The 27,045-nt window shown below is 28.4% G+C and overlaps 3 protein-coding genes across 3 annotated transcripts; 1 reads left to right on the forward strand and 2 right to left on the reverse strand.

Annotated features, from left to right (window-relative positions):
- Positions 1–1,089: 1,089 nt before the first annotated feature.
- On the reverse strand, positions 1,090–1,410 carry LOC122271091 (uncharacterized). Its single transcript, XM_043051052.2, has one exon. It carries the CDS (start codon positions 1,408–1,410, stop codon positions 1,090–1,092), a length of 321 nt encoding a protein of 106 aa, XP_042906986.2.
- A 2,009-nt stretch (positions 1,411–3,419) lies between these two features.
- Tbcb (tubulin-binding cofactor B) lies at positions 3,420–6,334 on the reverse strand. Its single transcript, XM_016068102.4, has 2 exons — positions 6,089–6,334; positions 3,420–4,417 (listed from the first exon to the last, which is right to left on the reverse strand). The coding sequence occupies exon 2, from the start codon at positions 4,406–4,408 to the stop codon at positions 3,707–3,709; it is 702 nt and encodes a 233-aa protein (XP_015923588.3). The 5' UTR covers positions 4,409–4,417; positions 6,089–6,334; the 3' UTR covers positions 3,420–3,706.
- An 82-nt stretch (positions 6,335–6,416) lies between these two features.
- LOC107451874 (serine/threonine/tyrosine-interacting protein A) lies at positions 6,417–26,184 on the forward strand. The gene is made up of 11 exons (XM_071182623.2): positions 6,417–6,504; positions 9,247–9,280; positions 9,882–9,935; positions 10,231–10,328; positions 14,071–14,122; positions 16,366–16,402; positions 17,914–17,953; positions 21,196–21,246; positions 22,394–22,466; positions 22,554–22,617; positions 24,922–26,184. Exons 2-11 carry the CDS (start codon positions 9,275–9,277, stop codon positions 25,011–25,013), a joined length of 567 nt encoding a protein of 188 aa, XP_071038724.1. The 5' UTR covers positions 6,417–6,504; positions 9,247–9,274; the 3' UTR covers positions 25,014–26,184.
- Positions 26,185–27,045: the final 861 nt, after the last annotated feature.

Consider the following 27,045-nt stretch of genomic DNA (forward strand, 5'->3'; position numbering starts at 1 on the left):
GGACTGATCGTTAAGACACGGTTCCCAGCAAATCACCGAAGTCAAGCATCACTGACTACGGTCAGTGTGCAGATGGGTGACCACTTGGATCAGTCTGCGTAGGGACCTAGGGTGTGCGGTATGGGTCCTCGTTAAACTGTGCTACCGTAAAGTGCTCGACTTCGTGCGCAGGTCGTCAAGCTACCGAAGCGGGGGTGCCATCCCCTCCGCAGAGGATCAAAATTGTAATGGCATGTCTTCGGATCATCCTCCGGGATGTTTCCCAGACCGTCGCCAATAGCCCATTGTGCAGCTCTAGTGCGACGTAAATTAACAACAACAACAATCAAACACTCAAAAATTATTTTTAAGTACTTTAAAAAAAATATCATAATTACACAGGGTTGGAAAGTTTTTGGCAATTGATGGTCAAATCTTGTCGAAAATCATGAAATTTTGAATCATGTAAAACAAATGGCGTTTTCATACGCTACGAACTGACAATACACCGAAATAGATTGGGGTTGAATTAATTGTGAAAATGTTTTTTTTTATTTCCAATGGCAGGGCAATTTAAAAGAACAAAGAGGATAAAATAACAAGAAAAGCAAGGCAAGAAGAGATAAATAGCATAGAATGCATAGTGACATGCTTAGCCCATACGGGCCCTAACCTCCCAGTAGCGTTCACACACAGTAGTGGAGATGAGCGCAGGACAGAGGGAAATATGGGGCAGGTCCATGTCTTCCCCAAGGCGACAGAGCTTGCATTTAGGACAGTCAAAAATGTTTATACTAAAGAGGTGTTTGGCCAGACAGTCATGGCCCTTTACAAGTCTAAAGAGAGAAACTGCCTTAAACCTGGGCTGATTTGGGATGGTTAAAATGTGGTTGAACCAGGTTTTGTGTATATTGCTTTTACGGAAATTCTCTGAGAACATGTTCCGGAATTGGTTTCAGACCAGCAATTTAAATGAGTGCAGAGAGATGGAGCAACGAGATGTTTGAGCAATAGTTGTTCCTTTCTTGGCCAAGAAATCAGCTTTTTCACTACCCCAAATCCCGCAATGTCCCGGGATCCATTTGAGGACGATTTGCTTGCCTTTTAGTGTCAGGTCTTTTTCAGGCAATCAATGCATTTCTGAATGGAGATGGATTGGGGAATCAGTGGAGAGTTAATATCAAGAAGTGCTGCTTTAGAGTCAGTTAAAATGACGGCGCTAGAAAATTGGTCAGTACGACACTGTAGTTTTTTTAAGGCAATTAGAATAGCCTCGATTTCACCGTCGTAGGCAGATGCATAGCAGCCAACAGAAGCGTAGGCAGAGAACAGGTGACAAAATACTCCCGCTCTTGCACTCACCCGCTGATCCACTCGGGAGCCATCTGTATAGATTCTCAACCGTTCAGGTTCAGGATGTAGCTCATTCATAGTTGCGTAAGAGATACCTTTAAGGACATCACTAAGCAAAATCTGAGAGCAAGGACTGTGACCACATTGAAAGACTGGTAGTCCACTGGGCTACAAGGAGTAGGAAGAATTTCAGGCTCAATAAAAAGGTTGTATTTGTCTTTTAAGCTCAGCACCTTCTGAAGGAAACCCGCTTGAGTCTTTAAGTGGCGCTGCCTGGGGCTCTTTAGGTATTGTGAAAATGTTGAATAGAAAAAACGTGAACTGTGTCTTTTTGCATAATTCGTAGCGAAAATCAACATGATAAAGAATAATCTCATTTTGAAAAAGGGAAAATTAAGCACTTTTTCAAACCACCCAATGAAAAAAGCACCTTCAAGGGCTTTTAAAAAAACAAAAATAAGTACCCTTGAGCAATTTTTAAAAACAATACGCACCCTGGTTAATGGTTTCTCAGAGATGACAAGTGCAGAAAGTTAAACATTCCAGTCATCTCTTCGAACAAAAACTACTAAGTATGTGCATTGCTTGAAAAAAAAACTATTCTAGCAAAAACTGTTTCTTGATAATAAAAAAACTTTAAATAAAAAAAACTTTCAGTAAACAAAAATTATAATTTTTTCATGCTTCAATGCAGCTTAAAATAAAAATAAAAAAAAGCAAACGCCCGTCTAGCGGATTGAAATTTAGTTATGTTTTAATTTGAATTTTTAAATAAAAACAAAAATGCTATTTAAAAAAATACAAAAATAGAAGTAAATTAAATCTTGACCCGAAACACCCATGAAAAGATGGTGTTTGAACTATTACTGAATACTATTTTAGCCCACCATTGTCAATTCAAACTTTCGACCAATGCATGGAACAGCAGTCTGTAAGTAACTAACTACACCAGACTTATTTAACTTTTTTTTCTAGGAAATGAAATAAATTGAAACCAGTTTCACACACATATGAAATTGCATTTTCAGCTGCTTTCTTCTTTGGCCTAGCAAAACTAGTTTTGCCATGTTATTAAATAGGAAAATTGTGTAAAGGAGAAAAACATCTTCCTAAATTTGGATAAACATTGGAATGCCAAAAATTACGATCTTATTATATTTAGTAAAGAACTATTCTGGTGAAAGAAATTGAAATCAAAAGAATGATTTCAGCTCAAACGTACTAAAAACAAAACTACTTTAAGCAATGGCAAAAATATCATACTAATACTATACTTTAGTGTACAATTATGTATGATGTACAATTAAATGATTTTTTTTATTTTATTGCAAATTGAAAAGATGTAATTGGATTACTGAATAGATAAAATAGATGATATAGTAAATCACATAAAAACACATGAGGCAATATTTTAAAGAACAGGAAGAAAAAAAGTTTTTTTTTTTTTTTACTCCTTTAAAAACACAATGTTTGTTAATATCATTAACAAACACAAGGAAATTATGAGGTGTTTTTTTTTTTATGATTAACTATATTTTGAGGCTAAAAATAATCTAAAATATAGTTATAGCTACTGTAGGTAATTAAAAAATTTTATTTTGAAAGATTCTTTAATACAAATTTATTATCTAAGTACGTCTGATATAAAAATAAGAAATTAGTAACGATAGATAGCAATATAAGCAATAAATTAAAAAAATGACAAAAAATTGAATGATGAATGATTTTTTAAAAAAAAAAAAGAAACATTAACTTTACAACAAAAAGTAAAGAATGGCCATAAGAACATTTTTCTAATTATTAAACCATTCTAATCTTTAAAAAACAAAATCTGTATAGTTGATAGCAATATTTTTAACATCTAAAAATTAATTTTTCACTATAAAACAAATATTAAATACAAATGTTACTAATGCCATTCTATTTTGCAAAATAATAATAAGCCAAGTAATTTATAGTTAATTTAACATGCAACAAAATTGTTACAAGTTCCAATTACTTAAACACTTGAAAGAATTCATTTACAAAGCAAAACTGCTGATTTCTAATAACAAAAATCTATGTAGTGATAAATAAAAAATACACAATTTGAATTTAACAAGAAATAATATTTATTTATGATACATTAGTGAAACAAACCTGTTAAGTAAACTAGCAATTACATCAAATAAAAGGAATGTTACAATGTTTGAGGAGAAATTAATAAATCTCATCCTCGAACATAACTGATAATTTAATTATCAGAGCAACTCAAATTTAGAAAAGAGAAACAATTTATTTTTTAACATTGATGGTAAGAAACTGCAGATAATGCAAGGCACTAAGCAGTAATAAGCTCAACATTGTATTTAAAATAATCAAATCTTAAACAATATTAAAGTTCATCAATATCAAAAGATTCCTCAGGAAAATCGCCAACAGTAACATCATGTGGCTTAACAAAACCACCATACTTAGGTTGGCACTCAAAATATCTTTTACCACCAACAGAGCCATCATTTTTGCCCAAAGGTTCATCATATTTCATGCCAACCCAGTAGCCTGGTTTGAAATCAGTTTTACCAACATACATCACTGTCCCTCTTCTACTGGGTTTACCAGCAACCCTAACTTGACAACGGTTTCCAACTGCAATATTTTTAATCAGTTCTTCTTCCTCTTTAATCTTTTCCTCGGCAGCGGACATCTGTTCACCTCCTCCAAGTTTCAGTTTATCTTTGAAGGCTCGAAAAGTTTCACCCCGCTTGCTGTACTCTTCTTCAGATAGCATAAATTTCTGTACCTTCGATACATCTTCAAATTCTCCAGATTGGCGATAACTATCCACAACATGAAGAACTTTGGCATTAGCAATGGAGCATGATTTTAAAGTTGAAGCATTGTTCATCAGTTTCTCAATCAATTCATTATTTTCATCCAGAAGTTGAAGTTCCATTGTTGAAGCAGAAGCACCCGTTATAAGTTCTAGCTTTTGCTTCAGTTCCCCAATAGTAATCTCAATTGGAAAACGTCGTTGAGTTCCAAATGAGACAGTATTGCTAGTCACCAGGATGTCTAATACACTGGAACCACTCATCTTGACAGCCTGTAAAATAATAAAACTTGATAAATAAATAGTGATAAAATAGAGAACACTAAAAGAACTACCAAAGAACTCAAACATAACTAGTCATAAGTATGGTGTGTGTGACTAGCAGTATTAACTCATTTGGAGTTAAACCACTTAGGTTAAGTTCCAAATGAGTTAATACAGCTAATCACCGAAATGTCTAATATATTGGTGTCACTCATCTTTATAGCCTGTTAAATAATTATAAAAATAAGTTAGGTTTAAAAAAAATAAAGAATCTAAACATAACTGCAAAATAAAGGAAATTACTTAAAAATTTCGTACAGTCACCACGATTTACAGACAATTGGGAAGTGACGCACAAGAAAGCAAAAAAAAAAAAAAAAAAAGAGGAAGTCAAACTCAAAGTGTAAAATATATAACCTCTTCCAGGCAAACCATATTACATTTCTTTAAATAATTTTGATTAAAAGATTCTAGCAGAGGCACTTTAGACGTTGCGGCATATTTCAGCTACATTTTTGCGGATTAAACTAATGAAGTTATGTAAAAAAAAATTTTAACTAACTATTTAATAAATACAAGGCAGTACTTAAGGAGGAGGCAAGGTACTGGCCTAATTAAAATTCCTCACAAAAAACCAAATTAAAAAAATAATTATTCGTTTATTAATATTAATATTTTTTATTTCGCAAATATTTATTCAGATAAAATGTTACAATAGATAACAATATAAACCTATAAATATTTAGCTCATAGCAAACATGACCTATTTAACAAATGTTTGGAAAATATTTTAGTATGATTATGAAGATTGTTTTTTTTTTTTTTTTTCTTTCTTAAAATGAAAAAGTTGACAGAATAGGTTTTTGCTTTTGGGAGGAGGCACATTAAGAATCTTGCCTTGAACTTTTACGAGAATCATTTTCAATCAGAATTTTCTATAGACATTTAAATATTGAAGTTTAGAATTTAACATGAAATAGTCATGAAAAATTAATTCCCTTGGTTTTAAAGACAAGTTGCATTAGTACTTTCAGGTACCTTTGAACCGAAACTTATTGCTTCCAAAATATTAGGAGCTATATTAAAAGAAATTTTTTTTTCCTTATTTGTGTGCTTTGTACAGTATAAAAAACTGTTAGACTAGGTTACAGATAAACACATGAATTACAGAAACAGGAAATTAAAAGCAACACATAAACATGTAGAAGATACTCATTAAGATAGAAGTGGACACCACCCAGGTTACACGAATGACACCGTACGTTTCAAAACATTGATTGGCTAATCAATTTATCAATGTTTAAAATTATAACTTTAGACTGTTGCTTTATCCCCCTCCCCCCCAAAAAACGTGTTACTATTAATCCACTTAATCAGACAAGTAACAAGTTTCTGTTAATCAGATCATTTGAAAAATTCTGGGAGCATTTATTAAAGCTTTCTCACTTGAATTAAACATATTAAAACTGTGTAAATTTTGATTAATTTTTTCGAGGCAAAAAGGGCGGATAGCTGACACCCGGTCTTCGCAAGTCACAATGTCACTTTATAAATTTACACAAACATTTCAATAAAGACTATAGAACTATTAATAAATTGAAAATTCACTATGGTAATTTTTTAACACAAAAGCATTCGGAAAAAAAATTTCGGAAAAGAGGTTTAGGAACTGACACTTACCCCCAAAATACCAAAGTTTTTCAAATAAGAAGGCTTGTGAACAAAAGCTAGGTAATCGCTTTTGTTGCTAAGGATTTAAATATCAACTACTTCTTTTATTATACCTTATTCATAACAATTTATTGATTTTAATGTTATTTTTCACGTTCACTACGGAAACCAGACAAATATTAGTTGTTGGTTATAGAAACTAACTTCTGAGATATGCACAAGACACTAACTCTGCTTAGAGCTTTCATAGTAGTCAAACAATTAATTTATATTTCTTCAGTTGCCAGATTGCAAAAGAAATTAAATCATTTATTTGTATATAAATTGATTTATTAGAATTTGGCAACTAGTGCTAACTGCAATATTTTGAAGTTTGTTTTGTTTCACGCGTGTTTGATTGTACGCCAAAATATTCTTCGCTCTGTGTAAATTAATTATTCGAATTATGTTTTTCATACTTTTAAGATAAAGATATTGAATCATACTACTGTTACGAATTGCAATTGATTAATGTTTATAGAAAAAATAATTCGGGATTTAAAATTTTTTTTGTAAAGAAAAACTTTGTACGAGCAACATAGATGTTATATATTTAACCTACAATCTTAATATTGAAGTAAGTAGTAAATCTGTTAGAAGCTTAAAAATGTACCAAATGATTTTTTTTCCTATTAAATTGAGAGTTTTAATACTACGCTTTTACCACAGTATTTTGTTAAGGAAAAGCTTTTGAAATTTAAAATCGATGATAATCAGATATTTTTTACAGAGTCATTATGCAGATGTAAATAATTATGTTGTAGAAATCAGTAAATTTTCCTCTTACTGTAAATAAAATAACTTGAAAATTTCTGCATGTAATAACATAGTTCAAATCTTTAACTAAACTGAATTTCATGCGTAAATAAATTTTAAGCAAGTATTACATGATGCAAAAAAATCTAACTTCGCTCGTTTTGTAATATTTAGGCACATTGCTATGTTTTATTATATTATCAGCTGAATTCCGTTTAATATCAATCTTGTATAAAATAATATTAATTATTAATAGACTAAATGTACATAAGACTAATATTTTATTAGTTACTATGACAACTTCTTGAAATCCATTGTGTAATGCCATTATGAAAAATCTATTTCCCTTTGTTTTCTGGAACACTTAAATGAAAATTTAGGGATATTTCCTTATTGTGCTCTGTCTTGCTAACTACAATCGTCAAGGTGCCAAATAGATTTTAAACTTGTACATTTTTAAGAGAAAAAAAAACATGTAGATGTTTGCCTGCGGGGTGGCTACGAGTTATACCCTTTTCGTGTGCCTCTGCTCGCAAAATGGCAAGACTTGGATACGTATGGCCATAGATCACGATACTGAAATCTCCCAGAAAATTTTAATGCTGCTAAAAATTATTACCCCGGGGCATAATCCCTGCAACATTGTCGCAGAACGTTACAGAGTTCTTACTGAAAGATTTTTCTTTTGAAAAGTAAAACAAAAATTATTTTTCTTTTCTACAGAAATTTCCACATAATCTCATAGATAATCACTAATTGACGCGCTCAATTTACGCCTATAGTATCGTAAGAGGTAAGGTTATATCGAAGTATGTAATGCTTCGATTTTATTTTCGGCAGTTATTGATATAGATTTTCACATGGTTTTTAAATTTCTCAAATTTTTTTTCAAACAGTATGGAAAATTTGAATCGTGCATTTAAGTAGTCCAATTTGCGTGATTTCGACATTGATCTTTCTTTTTGATAACGCTCTGATTATGTGATTTTTAATTGTTTTTTATTGTGATGATTATTTACAAAATGCGAGAATATCACCCATAATATTAGAACGAAAAAATTATTACATGTTCAATTAAAAAAAATTATATATATATATATATATATTTGTAAACAGTGTTTTTATTATTTTAAATTAGTAACATGTATGCTTGTTATTATTAAAAGTATCTTGCAGAAAGATATTAATGCGAGACAGTTTTGTCGCAGATTGCTCGAAAAAATTCTGCCACGTGGAGTTATAAAATTTTTAGCAGCAGTGACGAAATTTTTTGCTTTAATTTATTTTATGTGAGCAAGAATACATTGAATTTTCACACATCATTTTAGAGATGAATCATATCCATCATATAGAAATGAAGTTTTATCTATTGAGAAAAAATACATTTTTTTTCCTTCTTCCACATTAACAATTGATAAGGCATAAAATTCATCCTTTCTATTAACCGGCCTCTATAATTAAGGGTGATAGGGACTGCAAAGCAAAATTCACTTACTTATTATATATTATTAAATATTATATTATTATGTTATATTAATAAATATTTGATACTTTTTATACAATTTGCTTTAACTTATTACAGGAAAATAATATATAATAGGAAAAGATTTATAACTTTTAAAGCTCCATAATTCATTGAACAACAAAAGTGAATACCTTATCCTTTAAGTATGAATAAATATGCTTTTAATACTGATAAGTTATGTTTTAGCATAAGGATAAATAATGCAATATTAAAAATAATAATAAACTTTTTTTAATAAAGTAAAAACTTGTCTTCATTTTGTTTGTTGTTCAAAAATTAACGTTTTATTTTTCACATTTTTTTTTTAAATTGTGATATACTTTGAACGAAAGGCTTTTGGACAATTTTAGACAAAGGGGTTTTAAACAGGACGATTTAAACCATGGATTAATCCATTCTGTCCTAAACCTTGCCAACTCAGATTTAAACAACTTAAGCATTGAAAAGTAATATCTGTTTCCAAATGCAAGTTCAGCCTTTATCTCTGAGTTTAACATTCTTTTTTTTCTTCTTTTTTTTTTCAGTCATAATTGAGCCAAGATATTTGATTTCTGTCACCCTTTTAAGACCAAGTTCAGTATTTACTGCACTCGCTGTTGGTCCATTTTCTCCCACAGTTTTTGCCTTCTTTAATTTCGTAAATGTAATAAATACTTTTTTTGTTAAAATTTTTATTTATTTATTTTTTTTTTTTTGCATTGGTCAAATCTTACTGATATATAATTACTGCTACATCTTTAAACAGCACTTTAATTATTTTACATGCATATAAGTTTATTATTATTTGTATTTTTTTTCTTCACTATTTTACTATAATCTTATTATTTAATATGTTTATATTTTACAGATCTGGTATTTTAAGAAACTGCTGCAACATGCAGGTAATAAAATAATTTTAGTTTTTAATTTTTATTTAAATGAGTTTGTTGAAAATTACTCACAGAATTAGTGTTGATTTGACTGAGTGTTATCAATGAATTTAATCAAAAATTATAATTCAAGGCAATTCCAAAGATAACTTAAATTCAAGGTAAAAATATAACTTTGTAGAAAGAATGCATTTTAAATTTCAAGACGTGTGTTGATATATATTTAAGAAAATTATTCATATATTTGTTTTATTTTAAAAAAAATCTATATGATATTTATCTTTTTTTTTTTTTCTAAGTAAATTTGTAAATTTAAAAAATATCTATGAATCTTAAAATTTAATGTAAATTTTCCATATTTTCTCTTGAAAAGTGATATAAATCTATTAGAATTTAATTAATAAAATTTTAGGTTTTTTTGGTTAGTTCTTTTTTTTAAATTTATTTTATTGTGTTACTATGTATGTCCTAGAGCCTATAAGAAGGATATAGTTAAATGCATAGCATATAATTATGTTTTTATTTATAAATATAATTATATCCATTTATATGCTTAAGTGGATCAACTGTATTCATGCTAATTCAAATATTACATTATTTTTTATCACTTTAGGAAATAATTCCTGGTTTGTACTTGGGTTCTGTTTTTACTGCTAAAGAATCAAAAGTGAGTTGATAATTTTTCCAATTATAATTTTTGCCATTGATTATTCATTTTAAATTAATTTTATTTAGACAATTTGTGTTTTATTCTTGTTTCTTCTGTAATAGTGCACACAGTTAAAGCATTAAATAATTGTTATTATTATGTATTAATGTTTAAATATATATATATATATATATACCACTTTACCAAGATAATAGCTTTTACTAAAATTATGTAATTAAAATTGTGTCAAAGAGAAAATTTTTGCTGTACTTGTTATTGCATTTAAGTTTTATTTTATTTTATTCCTTTATAGCTTAGTCAACTGTTAAAAATTGGCATTACTCATGTTGTTTGTGCACGACATGAAAAGGAAACAACATCAAAATCTGGAAACTTTCCAGAAAATTTTGAGTAAGTATATTTTATATATTTTTTACAGTTTATAAGATTTAAGTCGCTAGTGATTGTTTAGATGCCATATGTCTCTTTTCCCTATTTCATAATTAACACTTTTTACTTAATGTTTTAATTATTTATTAAATGTGATTCTAAAAAATAATTAAATTAAAATTATAACTTCTTTAAATTGTATTTTAAAAAAAATGCATTTTTACAATGAAGAAATTTGCTGTAAAAGAATAATTGTTGACAAAAGAATTGTACAGAGTGAACAGATAACTAAACATTGAAGTGAACAGATAACAGACTAAACACTCTTTTGGGAGACAGACTCTAATTTTGCTCTTTTGGGAGACAAGTATTAACCATTTTTGTGATAAAACTATATTGATAAATCCCTATTTATTATAATTAAGTTCCCCGTGGCAGAAACACGGCGACACAGCGACATTGTCGCAGAAAGCGACTGAGTTCTTGCAGAAAGATTTTTTTTATTTGGGAAATAAAATTTTTTGGTTTTCCACAAACGAAAGTTCTCAAAAAAAATTCTGCAGAAACAGAAGCTGTTTTACCAAAAAAAAAAAAAACTTTTTCTACAGAAACAAAAAATTTCTGCAGAACCAATAATGGTTCTGCAAAATTTTTTTCTTACAGAATTGTTTTAAATATTTTTTTTTCTAGAGTACAGCGGAAGGAGAAAGCGCTCGTAATTCTCCGTTAATCTCCAACACAAACAGTTACTGGATAAAAAGGGGAGAATTTTTTTCCCCTTTATTAAGCTATTTTTGGAAATTTGCCAACTTCGGCCTCTATCGCTGGCGCAGTAATTTGCTTTGTGTTTTTTTATGAGAACAGAGCATTTTATATTTTTTGCACTTATGTGGAAAATTTCATGCGTAAAAATATTCTTTTTCTTAAAAAAATCACGTCTAGCGAAAAGGTTATTTGTTGCAGTTGTGAAGCCACAATAGTTAAAACAAATTTGAAAACTGATTTTTCAAGGCGGCATTCCGAAAAAGAAATAAGATGGAAGTCGACAACATCTAGCAATGTCAGAGAATTTTTTTCTGGAAAGCGACAGGAAAAGAAGCTTCCCACGTTACTAATAAAGAAAAAAAAAAGAAAAACGTTCTAGATTCGAATCAAATATTATTACTTGTAGCGATATCGATAGTAAGGATGAGACAGCATTTCCAACAAATCAAGAAATTTTAGAAGGTAAAAAGAAAAAAAAAATTACTATATATATTTTTTTTTAAAGATAAAATGCCTATATCCTTTAAATTAAATCGTCGATAAAAAAAAAAAACACTCACAATCTAACGATAAATGAAATAAAGCCTGAAAGATATCTCACAATCTACGATTTTTTGGCATGCGAATGAAAACCAAATTGGTGGAAAATATTTACTGGTGAAACACTTTCAACCAGGTTTCCATACGCATGCGAAAAAAATCGCATCCAATGAGTATGGCTCTAATACCGATGTCTCAGTACTGATAAAGACTATTTCGTTTCGAGATGTTGAATAGACTTGAGCATATTGAGTCGGAAACCGCTTCTGCAAACTTCGTGTGGAATCAGTGCTATATATTTACACAATACAGTGCGAAATCACAAGCGCTGTACATTTTTTTCGTTCTGAACTTAATCTGATCACGAAAAAAGTTTTATTTACCTCCTTTTTCAAAAAAAAAATCTTTCAATAAGTCAGTACAATATTAATCGAATCTAATTAATCTATAATTAATTAGATAAAATTAATTAGATGTAGAAAAAATTGAAACAAACATTGCTTTAATTTTTTTGCTTTTAGAATTTGGTTATAGTCAATTCTATTTTATTATTTTGATTACTCAACTTCAATATTAATTTTTTCACCTGATTTGTTTCTGTACCTGATATAACTACTATAATGAAACATTAAATCATACTGTTTTAAACTGGTTTAATTTAATTTTGATACTGTTTTAAACTGATACTTCAAATTCAGTTATCTTGTTTTATAAATTTAATCTTTTTGTCCATTCTTAGCTATTTCTATAAGTTCTATCTTATTACAGGTTCTGGGTAATCTTTATTTATGCTCTAGTAAGCATTTTTGTCTGCAGATCTATACATTTATAACTTTTCGTTATTATCGAAGATTATGCAAATTTATACTTAAACAATTTAAACTTATTAAGAAATGTAAACTTATACACTGAAGAGCCAAAAAAACTGGTATACTTGCCTAATATCGTGTAGGGTACCCGCGAGTACGCAGAAGCGCCGCAACACGACGTGGCATGGATTCGATCAATGTGTGAAGTAGTGCTGGAGATAATTGACACCATGAATCCTGCAGTGCTGTCCATAAACCAGTGGGAGTAAGAGGGGGTGGGGATATCTTCTGAACATCACGTTGGAAGGCATCCCAAATATGTTCAATAAAGTTCATGTCTGGGGATTTTGGTGGCCAGCGGCACTCTTCTGAATTTGGACACTTTCGCTGGCTACCAAAATCCCCAGACACTACTTCACATATTGATCGAATCCATGCCACGTCGTGTTGCGGCGCTTCTGCATACTCGCGGGTACCCTACACGATATTAGGCAGGCATATCAGTTTTTTTGGCTCTTCAGTGTATTATGAAATTAAGAAAAAAAATCTACACAGTTTTATTCTATGCATGTAGACTTATTTTTTTCATCTATCATTATAAATTTATTACACATACATTTATAGCGATAAAAATATCTTGCAGAAAGATATTGGTTCTAGTTAGGTTTGTCACAGAAAGCCAGAAAAAATTCTGCCACAGGGATTAAGTTTTTCTTAAATTATTTTCCTTGTGCTACATTTTCTTTGCAATTTAGAAATGCGCCTCCTACACTTTTTATTTTTGTAAGGACAAATTCATTTATTTGTCCAGGTAACCTTTTGACTAGGCTTTAGAACTATGTAAAATATTCATAAAAATATATAACGAAGAAAAGGTTATTTATTAAGTATGGCCTTTCTTGAAATTTTATTCTGCTAGTTTTGTTTGTTGTAGGATTTTAGTTAAATGTAATACCTTAAATGTTCGTCAAATAAATTTATAAGTGTAGAAAAGAAAATTTCAAATTCCAATCATTATCACTTAAATATGTTGCTGTTATAAGTTGGCAACCTCAAACTTCAGTTCATTCTGAGTTTTTAAGGCAGGCAGATTATAAACTTCATTTCTAAGAAACTGAGTTTTACGCTTTATGGCGTGGGGAGGGGAATATCCATTGTTTTGTTAGGTTTAATGCAAAATGTTTTTAGGTCAGTAGCAGAAAAAGTAATTATCCATAAAAAAAACGCTTAATTTTAATTATCAAGTAAGCTTACATAGAAATTATTGTTGATTCAATTGTTTAATGCAACATTGTGTTATGGAACTTAATTTGGGTAAATGTATTTATTAAAAAAAGAAATATCGCAAAATGTTGGGAAATATCAATTCTTTGTATATATTGATATGACCCCGTATGAATCCTTGGGTACAATAAAAGTATATTATAAGAAAATTTTATTGTGCGGAAAAAATGCTTCATATTAAAATAAAGTCGTAGATGATCTTTATTATCCAAAACTTAACTATTTTACACTAAAAAATTAGTATTCATAACAATTTTAACTTAATACATTCTTAAGATATATATATATTATACTTAATATCTGTTAGTAATATTTTCAATTAATAAAACTGTTCTTAAAATATTTTGTAACATTATTTTTTTCAGGTATCTGGTGATCAGTTTCTTAGATGGCAACATCATACCTGTTTTTCCTAAGGTTCAATACTAGTTTCTTTTTTAATTTTATTGCTTTTGTTTATGATATTATGCAAATGATGTGTTTATATTTGAGATTGTTAAGAGAGTACAAGGATTGCCATTTTCTCTGGAAAAAGGAAATACTTAGAATTCTCAAGTAATTTTTTTAAAAATACTGCTCAATAACCTGGAATTCTCATGGAAATTCACAATTAATTGTCGCATGTAATTTGAACCTGTGTATTTCGTCCTATAATTAAAAATTTCAACTTTTATGTTGTGTAGCTCATCTATATCAAATAAAAACTTATCCAATAAAATAATTTTTTTTTGTCATCAGTGCTATTAAATATCCTAATTACTAGTTCTTTTTCCTACTTTGAAATAAGCAAGTTTTTTTTTTTTTAATTTTGATTAAATTTCTTTCTTACACATTGAGTTATTGAACAGTTTTAAAAATTAGGTCATGTTTATCATGGTCATATTTATATATTATCTCGAACTTTTAATAAAATAAATGATTAATCTGTTAAAACAAAAATTATATTTATATTTATTTTTCTCTCTCTTCTTTTTATCCTTTCAGTCTTTATTGTGCTATATATATATAATATTTTCTGTATTGTAAATCATTAATTTATGAGTAAATTTTTAAATTACGATTCAAAATCATGCTATTTTAAGTCACGAAATCTGTAAATTATGTGTAAAATATTTTCTGGAAATGTCAGGGAATTTGTTTTTGTCTGGAGAACGGATATGTAAATCACTAAATGTAATATTTTTCCATTGATTGTGCTGTCTTTTTGTGTTAATATGTAATGTTTTATTTTTATAACTTATGAGCAAAAATGCTATTTTTCTATAGTGTTTTTCATTGATATTTTATGATAATTTAGTAGTTTTCATACACAGAACTCGGTCAAAAAATCCTTGATTGCCTCCTGGCATCAAAATTACATTATTAAAAAAAAGCATTTGATTTAGTCCATTTCATTACTTACTTGCACACATCCATTTTTGTCTGCACAAAAATTTAGTTTGTTCCAAGAATATGCATAGCTGCCGACCCTTCTGGATTTTCCTGTAGACTACTGGCTTTTGCCAGTTTCTACTGGTCTAATAAAAAATTCTACTTTTTTGTATATTTCAGAAAATTGATGGGGGGGGGGATCACTGTCAAAGAGGGTTTTTTACTCTTATTCATTCATTGTTTGCTCAAGTATTTAACTAAATATTACTGCTAAACAAAGAAGTAAGCTGAGTTTAGTTTCTTTTTTCAGTATGAAAATATTTTCTTTCATCATAACTCTATTTTTAAATTAACTGAAGAATATGTTATTATCTAAAATAGATTCAATATCTGAAATTTATGAATTCAAAATTAAATGTTAAATTAAATAATAAAAATAATCTATACCCAAATTATGAAAAGAAATCAAAATATTAATGCAAAAATAAAAAAATTAAATAAGATTAAAATGGTTAAAACATCCAAATGGAGAAATGCATGAAATTTCAGTTAATTGGATTCTTGTTATTCCAAGTAAGTTTCTTTCTGTATTTGTCTTGTTTTATTCAAATGATTGTATATTCTTCTGTATTTTAAACATATTTTAATTTGTATTATACTAGTAAGTTTTCTTTCTTACTTTCCTTCTGTATTTGTCTTGTCATTTATTTACTCTTTTGTGCTTCTGTAATTTACTGTATTGTATAACATATTTTTCTATTTATTCTAATATTTTTCTGAACCTGGGCAAAACTTTTGGGGTACAGAAAAAGAGAATTTTTTGACTTTTGTCTCAGCTTTTCTCGATAGAAAAAGTTTTGCATTTTATGACAATTCAAGGCTGGTACATCAACTTTAATTGTCATGTTTTTTCCAATTTTTTATTTATTTTTCTTCAATAATCTATACCCAAATTCATTTAGTGTCAAACATTAATTGAAAATATTCCAGTCAATTTAAATTTATTATTATTCATAGAATGGAATGTTTGTATTTTGTTGACTGAAAATCCAGAAAAATTCTTTTATTTAAAATATTTTATTTATTACACAATAGTTAACATCACATTTATATAATTTCTTAAATTCTATTGGATTTCTTCCTTTGCATGTTGGCAAGTAGGCATATTTTTCAGATATAGTTCAATTACATCAAGCGATAGTCACAGGTGTATCAAAATTATATTATGAAAAAGTTGGCACATATGTTTCTGCTTGTACCTTTCTGACGTAAAATAATTTTTATTACAGGTTAATAACTTCATAGAAAAGTGTTTCAGGTCTGGAGGTAATTATATATATGGAGTATTTTTATTTACAGAATCAAAATGTATTAATATAACTTTTTCAAATTTTAAGAATTTAATTTGTTATTATTTAACATTTAGTTAACCTTTCTTGCATTAATAATAAGTTAATAAATTTATCTGTACGCTTTAAGAGTGTCTGAAATATTTTATTGGAATTATTGTATTATTTTTGCAAAGATTGTCATTACAAGATCAAATAGATTCAGAAACCCGAAGTCGAAAAAATTTTGATGCTTTGTCCCACTCCCAGATGTGGGACAATAAGCTAAAATTCTGGCATTTTTAATATTATATATATCTACTGAATTTAAGATTGAAATTTTTCTTTTAAAAATGTGAATTAATTATTATTAAAAGGGCATTAGTATTTTAATCATAAAAATGAATTTTTAAATAATATTATGATTAGTATGTCATACTAATTAGATATTAAAATGAAAACTAATAAATAAATTTTCAATAAAATTATGTGAGCCAGACAAAATATCTGTATTAAAAATTTATTAAAAGCGCATAAATCTCTCTTTTTATTTTAGATCTGAAAAATTTAAGACTAAAAAAAAGTTTATTATTAAAAAACTATATTAAAAAAATTTGAGCAAATGAAAATTTAGAGCTCTAGCTCCCTAAAGAGATTGCCTACCTAGGTTTTCACTTTCTTTATCATATCACATCATCAAAATTTGTAAGTTACAATTATGCATTCTAGTTCAGAAAAATTAAATATTGAATAAATTAAACAAATTAACATATTATAAAAATTCACTATGTTTCTAAGGTCAGGTTGAAAAATATAATTCATAAACTTAGAAAGAAAAAAATGTATTATGATAACTCTGAAGTAAATGAGTAAATAAAACGAAAGTTAAAAATTTCTAGTATCTATTCAATGATCTCCATAAGTGTTTTTAGATGGATAACCTACCTTTCCTGCTCTTTCAGAGAGGTAAATGCGCCCTCCTTGCCCTTTTTATAAAAATGTTGTTCTCTTTTTATTCAGAAAAAAAAGTTTAAGAAAAGAGAGATTGCAGTAGCAGAAACCCAAGAACCTCAGATTACCATAACTACTGCAAATTATTTTTAGGCTAATTTAATATAAAATATTATGTCTCATATTTATTTGAGTATTTTTATTTCTGTTTTAAAGGCATAAATCTAGCTGGATATAATGAGCCACATTAGTGCCCATCAAAACTCGCTGTTGCTCTTGTTTTTAAAAAAAATCACCCTGCCCTTTTTTTGGGGGGGGGGGGGGAGACCTCTGATATATTTGATGTTTTGGTTAAAATTTCAGCAATTTAGTAATTCCTTTAATTGCTAAAAAATTACTAAATAGTGAAGTGAAAATGTTATACTATGATCTAAAACTAATTCTATGCAAAATTGAATGACCTGAAGAAAATATATTTCTTTTTAATCTTAAATTTATATATTTTTTAGGTAATTGTTCAGTTGCAAAATATCTTTAATAATATTTTTTTTATTTTAGGTAAAGTGCTAGTTCATGGAAATGTAGGAGTGTCTTGTAGGTAAGTCAAATTATTTTTCTTAATATTTTCATTTCATTAAATAATGAGACTGATAATTTTGGAATTATAATCCATTAATAGGGTTCATTGTTGGCCTGATACCAAATATTCTGTCTTCGTTTGTCTAAATACTCCAGGTTTTTTTTTTTTTTTTTTTAATTTCTTTTACCAGCCCCATTAGTGCTAAAATTAGTACATTTTTATTCAAAAAGTAAAATCAGAAACGTATGAAAAATGAAATCCCTGTTTTATCTTCTCCCTTTCTTCAAATGAAGGAATTACAGGGTGGCCACCCACCTTGAAAACCTGGAATTATCAGGGAATTTTTTTTATACTGGAAAAAACCTGGAAATATCAGGGAAATTTGGATAAAAACCTGGAAAATCAGGGAATTTTAAAGAAAAAGCTGGAAATTTTTTCTTTGATAATTTTTTTAATTTCACTAATTTAAATTATTTACTAATTTTCTTAAGCTAAATTATTTCATCCATTATACCCACTTTTTTTTAAACGGAAATGCATCGCCAAACCGTTGAAATATCATCAACTTATCGATACTTTGCTTGCATCAAAATTTGCTCCATTACAGCTCTGTCAAACTAGAATACCACATAAAATTCTCCCACGGTTGCTAAACAAATGCAGAAGCCTTTGACCGCTATGGGACTGTGCAATTTAAGAAAGATTCTGGTGGAGATGGAAAAAGAGATTAGGATATTAGCTTCTGTTTTTAAATTCTGTCCTTGGGCTGAATATATTTCTGGCTCAAGTTTGTTCCGATACTCTGGCGGTAATTTTTTTTTTCTATTTTGACAAAATATTTTTGTATTTTTAACTTTATAAAATTCTCCAAAAATCGTTGGTTATAATTTAATAATAATAGATTTTATATTGCACTCTTTTTCTGAAAGCTTTTCTACTCCCATTCAAAGAAATCTGTGAATTATTTTTTCTCAACAAACCAACCAATCGCACATTTTTTTTTTACAATCGCTAACAGCAATGTTTGTCGATAAATTGTTACAACTGTTGCATTAATGCTAATTTTTTCTATTTCATTTTTACCTTTTATAACATATATTAAAAATAAAATTTTGTTTGAACCAACTATATTAATATTTCATTTTACTCTTTTGTTGGTCAATATATGATTTTTGATTCAAAATTTTGTACGAAAACATTTGAAAAATAAATAAAAAATCTTGCCAAATTGTCAAATTAAATTATTAAGATGATATGTTAAAAAAAAATAACATTTTGACTAAAATATTTTATAATAAAGACACTTTTCTTGTACACATCCTACACTTTATAAGAAAAAAGAAAGAAAAACCTGGAAATTTTAAGATTTTTATCTGGAAAAATCAGGGAAATTTGATTTGAGTGGCCACCCTGAATTACTTCAGAATTAATATTTCTTAATTAACTCCACCCTTTTTACACAATCATTTTCAATTTTTGTCGTTTTATATTTCTTTTCATCATAAATCAATAACAGCCGCTTGACTCCAAGGTCATGCACAGTAGATGTCAATCACACAGGCTACTAAAAGAGAAAAATTAAGAAATAAAAGCACTTTTCCATATTACAAATTCATTTTATTTAATTTTTTTTTAATAAATTAATCGAGCTATGCTCTTGCTAAGCTCCAAAACGTGCCTGATGTAAAAGTTAAATTCTGCTGGGAGTATCTTGTCGGGAATTCTATTCTAGAAAATATTGTAAGTTTTAATAAATTATTTTATACCCAATATGATTTTTGATTATTCAAGTTATTTTAAGCGGCTCGACATTGTGTGTTATTTTGGTTTTCTTATGTCATTGCAACAAAGACGATTGTAATATTTTTGCTTTTTTTCTTTTCTTTCACCTGAGTGAGAGGAGTTTTCTTTTCCCTCAATGACTTTAATTTTGTATAATTTTTTTGTGAATAAAAATTCCTAGTTTTTACTAAAAATTTCCGTTCTGTAAGATAAAAAGTAATAAAGTCTTATTGCACTCTATTTTCAGATTGCAGACAATCCTTTTAAATCATTTTTATTTCAAAAGTCATTAAATTTTGAGTTTTTTTGTTATTCACTTATTTTTTTTTATTTGATTGTATAATTTTGATAGATTTCAAAACTTAACCATTTTGGAATGCTTAAATAATCTTTGTATTCTATTTAATAATGATAAAACTTCTTAAAAATCACGGACATATCATAGTTCACGTTTACGGACAGTCCACAAATTACTTTATGTTCAGACTTAATGTTATTACTTATTGTTATGTCTCATTGTCATCTTATGAAAAAGAAGCTCAGCATTTTTGCGATTGAATTTTTTTTCTTAATATATCTGATTGTAAATAGAAAATGATGATTAAGATAAATTAATTAACATTTTTGAATAATTGTTTTTCATTTCACATACATTTCTTTTCATTTATTCCAAAATCGAAATTATTTTAAATGTTAATTTTCTTTAAGTAATGGTTTAGTTTCTTAGCATTTTCTCTTAATATATTGATCTTTGTATATAGATTATGATGTATTAAATTTTCTTTTCACTTTGTATGCACTTATTCTATAGTAAATAAATTGTATATGATTTAGTTTTGAAATAATTTATTGTTGCATGAAAATAATTATAATTGTTGGTTTTGTTTTAAACTTATATTGATATATCTCTATATTGAGGATTCTCTTTCCAAAGCTGAAAGAAATCTGGTTCCGGGATTTCTCCTCATATGTTCCGATCTTACCTTTTATTCGAAAACAGAGATTTTTTTTTTTTAATGTTGTGGACCATTAAAGACATACATTTTAATAGACATACAACATTAGACATACAACGAAATGCAATTTTAAAAGCAGTGGATTATACATTTTTTAGCTCTTCATTTCCTCTTAAGAATACATGTATAATATTTTTAATAATATTTGTATAATAATGAAATATTTTTTCTAATTGTCCTAGTTTATATCATTAACCACCAGGAGTGAAATAGTTATTTGTTATGTTGATTGACTGTTACATTTTTTCCCCCTTGTGGTGGTATATAGAGTCAATATAAAAAGATTGGTTCCTGCAAATTTGTTAACAGAGATAAATTATCATAGGCTAAATGTCTGTATTATATAATATTACTTGTGCTTTCTGCTTGAACATTATTGTATATTTTCACATTTACTCATAAGTAATTTATTAAATGAAAGAAGAATCAATGTACAATAATTATTCAATTTAATATTTATAGTGCTGCCCTAGTCATGGCCTATCTAATGGAAAACAAAGCCTTATCTTATAAGTGAGTTTGTTTCTTTTTGATTGCTATTTAGTTATTGATGAATTTATGTTAGATTTATGTATAGAGAGAGAATAGTTAGTGTTTTATTTGATAACAGTAATAAAGTATAGCTAAAAAAAAATTCTTTCAATTATACTTTTGGTAATAACCGTTTTCTATGTTTCCTAAAAATTGTACTTCATAGTTGCCAACTCTTGTGAATTTCGCCAGCTTATCCTGGTTCAATTGAAAATTCTTGTCTATGTACATTTTAGAAGATTTTCTAAAATTAGAAAATTCCCTAGTTTGAATTTTTCCCTCATTTTATTGCTTGAGTATTTAAATAAGTATTACTTCGAAATAATGAGGTAATCTTCATTATAGTAATCAATTTGAGGAATTTCTTTTTCAAATGTTCTAAAATTTCATTAACTTCTTTAATCATTTATTTATTTTTATTATTCAGAACTTTAAATTTTTAAATTAATTAAAGAATAGGTTATAAGTATGTAGAGTGAGTTCTATACTATTCAAAATTATTTTATTAATTAAAAAGTTTAATAAATATGTAACGGAAACTGTTTATATTAAAGTCCACCAGCTAAATAACTACATACTAAGAAAAGACAGAGGTGAAATTCAATTTTGTAAGTTTCTACTTTCAGTTGAATATACATAAAAATACTCTGAATCAATTTTATGCCTCTAATATTTTTTTTCCTATAAAAGCACACTGTTTCATCAGTTATATTTTATATTTTCACTTGCATTTGACTGTTCGAAAGCTAAAGATGTGATTATGTTACCAGTAGCTGTCTGTAATAGCATGCATGTGCAGTGTGGTGCATATTAAATCTATTGTGGCTTTTAGTCGTCATGATGACATAATTTGAAAATTTGTAGATAGGCGTACCACTTCAACCATTTTTCCCATTGTCTGACTGAAGCTAAAATTTTGTAGTTGTCCTATCATAACCATTAAAAAGTAAAGCTCAGAATAACGTCCAAACAACAAGGCTTAGCTATGATTGGGTGAATATTTAATACTCTGTCCTAAACTTTTGCCCTTGTTCTTAACATATTATATGTAACATCATTCAAATCTTGATCAGTGATTTGCTTTTACATTTTTTTTTTTTTAATTATTGCTTCTTTTTTTTTAATTTAGCGACGCATATTCGTTGATAGTATCAAAAAGACATTGTGTTCAAATGACTACTGATTGTGTCAACCAACTTAAGGTAAATTTATCATTGAAGATCATTAATTCAATATAAGATATTTGATAATAATATATGGCGATATTAATTTTTTGTTAAATATTTCAGGAGTATGAACCCATTTACCAAGCTAGAAGTACATATTCTAGAGGCCATACATCTAAACTGTCAGGTGATTTTTATTCAAATATTAGTAATTTTCAGTGTCTACTACAGAGTTTATTCATATGGATAGTGTTTTCAGTAGAAATGTAAACAATAACAATCTCGAACTGTATGCCTGCTCTAGTTCCAGTTAGAAAGTTTGCAGCTGCTTACTACATGTTAATCTTCGAGGCGATATTTTCAAACGGATAATTTTGTTTTCAATAAAAGAAATAAATTAGATAATTTCTGAGCTCAAATCTGCCATATTTCATAAGATATTAATGTTATTATGTAATTCTGTTGTGTTTGAAGTAAAAATTTGTTTTAGTTATTTAGAGATATATTGTTAAAAAAGGTGACATGGTTGCTAGATTTTGAATTACTCGCTTTTTTGGCAGTCTTGATATGGCCTCTTTCCATAAGTTTATTACTGTTTGTTCTTGTTGTAAGCTGTGCACCATGTTATGTTAGAGTTAACACTTATAGCATTGTAATCACAAGTAATCCAATAAATTGTTCGCAAGAAGCTCAAAACACAATGATGCCAAATGGCTTTAAAATATAACGGAAACAGTGACCGAAAACATTTGCCAAAAAGTTCACCACATAGCACATCAAAGTCGACTGTTCTTCTCTACGCCACTCGATTGCCCACTAAATATCTGTGAATTTAAATTAGCACTAAATTTTATTTCTCTTTGTATTACATAACGTGATTCATAAAAATACAATTCATTTAACCTATTGCATTTTGATGTGACAAATGTGCATACCTATCAATTTAAGATTTGATAAAAGTGTGTTGCGATTTGCAGTAATGAAATTTTCATATTTTAAGGTTTTGTAGATGGATGACAGGGACACCAAGAGAAACTTTTAATCAGTAATATTTTTATCCGATCAATAATTTGCTCAATATTTCGGTTTTCTATACTAACTTCTTTAAATAAAATATGAAAAAGGAGCAAAATTTTAAATGTCGATAATTTTTTTTTTTTTTTTTAATCACCATGTATTGTATAAATTATGAGAAGGATATGCATTTATAAAAAATTTCTAATGAAGCTATTCAGTTAAACAAAACAGTTAAAAAAGTAAAACAACTAAATTCAAGAATAAGTTTTTCTGATAACTATTTCATCATTTATAATTTTTTTTTTTTTCAAACCATAACTCAGATACTTTATTTATATTCAGCATATGCATACACCAGAAAGTGAATGAATTCAGAATTTTTTTTTTGTATACTTACAGGTGCTAATGACTTTCTCATATTACTGCGGTTCCCCCAAAATCACAATCTTATTTTTTTGGCTGAATCTCAGAGACTTAATGAATAAATTTCATTAGCAATTGCCAAACATATTAATTAACAAAATACAATTAATCATTTTAAAAATCTGTATTGTTCAAACTTTTATATTGTTACGTCAATCTTTTTTTTATAAATTGGGTTTTATCTCGAATGGTTAAACTTAAAAGTCTGGCGGCTAATGTATGAATGAGCTGATATATGGTTTCCATAAAAAATAAAAGTTGAGAAAGGTTATTTTTGTGTGATGCGAAATACTAATGCGATTTTCGAAATTCATTTACTATATTGTTATCAAAAAAAACTTTATTTACATTTTCTTTATACACAAGCATTTTAATTAAGTAATTTTGTAATTAATTGGATTTAAATTTATACCAAGCTCATACCTCTCAAAGACTCCTGTTTACCCCTATATTCTCAAATTTTTCCGTGCTCATTGAAGAAATTTTTAAAAACAATTTGGTGATAAAATACCCACTGATGGCAGAAATACTTCTCTTATTTCTCAACAGATGGTGCTGATGCCAGCACTGAAGTATGTTGAGTGTTAATTGTTTAAATCGAGCCATGGGTTAGACTGTTCACCTTGCAATGAGGTAAACCCCGGTTCGAGTCCCAGCGATAACTAGTCAATACACATTCTGCAACCGGCTTGCACCGGCCACAGTACTAACGTGAAATGTGCTCTGTGTTAGATGAGTCAGGGGTTAGAGTCCCTTTGTCGTTAGGCTAACAGTGGGTGGTGCTCATGGTTTACCTCTCCATGTAACTCAAATGCTTAGTTCATCAAAAAATCCTCCACAAAGGCACATTTCTTTCAATACTTGATCCTTGTCTTCTAGATTGAGTTACGAAGTTGAGGCTACGAAATTGAACATCAATAGTTGTAAGCCCAAAATTGGGTCGGTTAATAAAATCTCAGTTTTTTCTATTGTTACCAGTGTTGTCTAGTATGCTAGTGCTAAAACAATAACAAATCCTGTATTTTTTTTTTAAGATTTTGTTTTTATTCAGATGACCAAGGCAAACTAAAAAGAAGATATGATGAGGCCATAGACTCAGAAACAAACAACCGTATGGAGGTTTGTGAAGAAACTCAAGCATGACATTGACACTTCTGTTTGCAAAACACCATCCAACACTGCCAGTAATTTGCGTACCTGAAACCTAATCCATGAGCTTCAGAGATCTTCCAGAACTACATTTTCATTTACACTGAAGGTACGCAACTCTCATTATCATACGAAAGGCCTTATTTTCATCGAATATCATAACTGACGAGTAAAAGCACACAAAAATCCCAAAACTTTTCTTCGTGTTTCTACGCCTGCCAAATATTGTACATAGTTATGTTTTAAATGCTATTTATTTTTAACGTAACTTGTTTTAATTACATTTGTGTCGTACTAAATTTTGTATATGTGTATAGTCTTATGTTGTGATTCATGTTTACGTGTCTTTTCATAAGGACGAGTGTAGATGACCAAATAGGCAGGTCTATTTTTTATATATATATTTTACATGTTTTCTTACCAAGCAAAACATTTTAATACTTGTGTTCTTATCATATCTAGTTACTTTAATTACATTCATATTAATAAAAATTTATATGTATTTTAACATATTGGTTACCTTCTAATATATACTTAATTTTAAGTAACTTTTTACCACCCTGTATTTGGTTAGCGTATTTGAAATTAAACTTAAGCTGAAACTCTACATCTTTAACCACTCGTATTTCTTCGGCAGATCACATCAACCAAATATGGCGTATTAATATTATGCAAAACAAAATTATTTGCCCATTCAGCAACATATTTCTGAATTTAAACTACTTGTCTTTTTTATGAACTGAGTTGTTTATCAATGACATTTTGAGGGAACGCTTTTACAAGTTATGGTAGTTACAAATAACTGAAGGCATAATTTCCGGATTGAATTTCCATAATTTCCAAAGGCATAATCCCACAATCCCTCTATTTCCACCTTCCATAAGAATATTTTTTTCTTTGGTTATTTTTTTTCAAAATATCTAAATAAGTTCATAAAGTGGCTTCTTTATCCCTTGGGAAGAAAGAAAAAAAACTCATGCCTGCCAGTTTAAGTGTGGGCATAAAGGAATAGGTTTCATCTTTTTTCCACAGGAGATGAAGCCCATTTTATCCATGTAGAAAGTCAAGATAATCTGCTCTCTACTATATATTTTTAACTGATTGTGCCATGATTTGATGTTTTATAAAAACAAGATTAGCTTGTTACTAATTTCTATACATAAAATTGAATATTTCCAACTTATTCTGGGGTACCTCTCGTCCACTCTTAAGGCAAGTTGTAGAAGTAAAAAAAAAAAGTAATTTAAAATTATCATTCAGGTCTAAAAATGTAATATACCACTTGTTTCCACACTCATAATATTTTAGAGAAAGTTAACTTAAAAAAAGTCCATGCAATTATCTATACTACCCAATTTGTTGTTTTTAAATTTTTAGGACTGTTGAGAGAAAAAACCATCGTCAATGATTAAGTTTTCCAATACTGGGATTTTTATGGGTGAACTTATTTTTCACTTATTTTTTAGAAGGTACATTATAACAAATCTCAAGGTGGGGTTTTGTTGTTTCAAAATAATCAATTATAAACCAGGGGTCTGTCCGGGTCAAATTTACTACCGTTTAACGATAGTTTAACAAAATACTTTTTCTTAAAATTTAATTTTTTTATCCCGTAAGAAATTATAAATCCATATTTTTGTGTTGTTTTTTTAATATAATTTTCACAAATTATGTCTAAATTTTCACAAAATAGGTACCTCTGAGAAAAACCTAGACAGACCCCTGTAAACATTTGTTAAATATTATTCTAAGGGACCATTCACAAATTAATTTTGAAAAAATGTTTAGCTACATTTGAAATCATGAATTTCGGAACAGCTAGTTGAGGAATCATTTATCAAATTTTTTTTTAATTCCTCTGCCTACTTTTATCTATTAAGTTATTAATTATAGTAAATAACATTTTACTTAATGTTACAATCAAAGTTCATCAAATTCATAAAAACAAAAAATAATAATAATTTATTCTCGTGATTTTTAAAGAGTGGCACCCCTGTTAATATGATTATTCTTATACTCTAGACAA

The sequence above is a fragment of the Parasteatoda tepidariorum genome, chromosome 4 (assembly GCF_982258835.1).
Source record: "Parasteatoda tepidariorum strain Cologne lab strain chromosome 4, Ptep-v5.0, whole genome shotgun sequence".
NCBI lineage: Eukaryota > Metazoa > Arthropoda > Arachnida > Araneae > Theridiidae > Parasteatoda > Parasteatoda tepidariorum.

Excerpts from the sequence above, each read along its gene's own strand:
- LOC107451874 (XM_071182623.2), top strand. Across the intron at positions 10,329-14,070 it reads AACTTTCCAGAAAATTTTGA|GTATCTGGTGATCAGTTTCT; the intron begins GTAAGTATATTT and ends TATTTTTTTCAG. Across the intron at positions 22,467-22,553 it reads ATTGTGTCAACCAACTTAAG|GAGTATGAACCCATTTACCA; the intron begins GTAAATTTATCA and ends TAAATATTTCAG.
- Tbcb (XM_016068102.4), bottom strand. The coding sequence starts at position 4,408 with ATGAGTGGTTCCAGTGTATTAGACATCCTGGTGACTAGCAATACTGTC.
- LOC122271091 (XM_043051052.2), bottom strand. The coding sequence starts at position 1,410 with ATGAATGAGCTACATCCTGAACCTGAACGGTTGAGAATCTATACAGAT.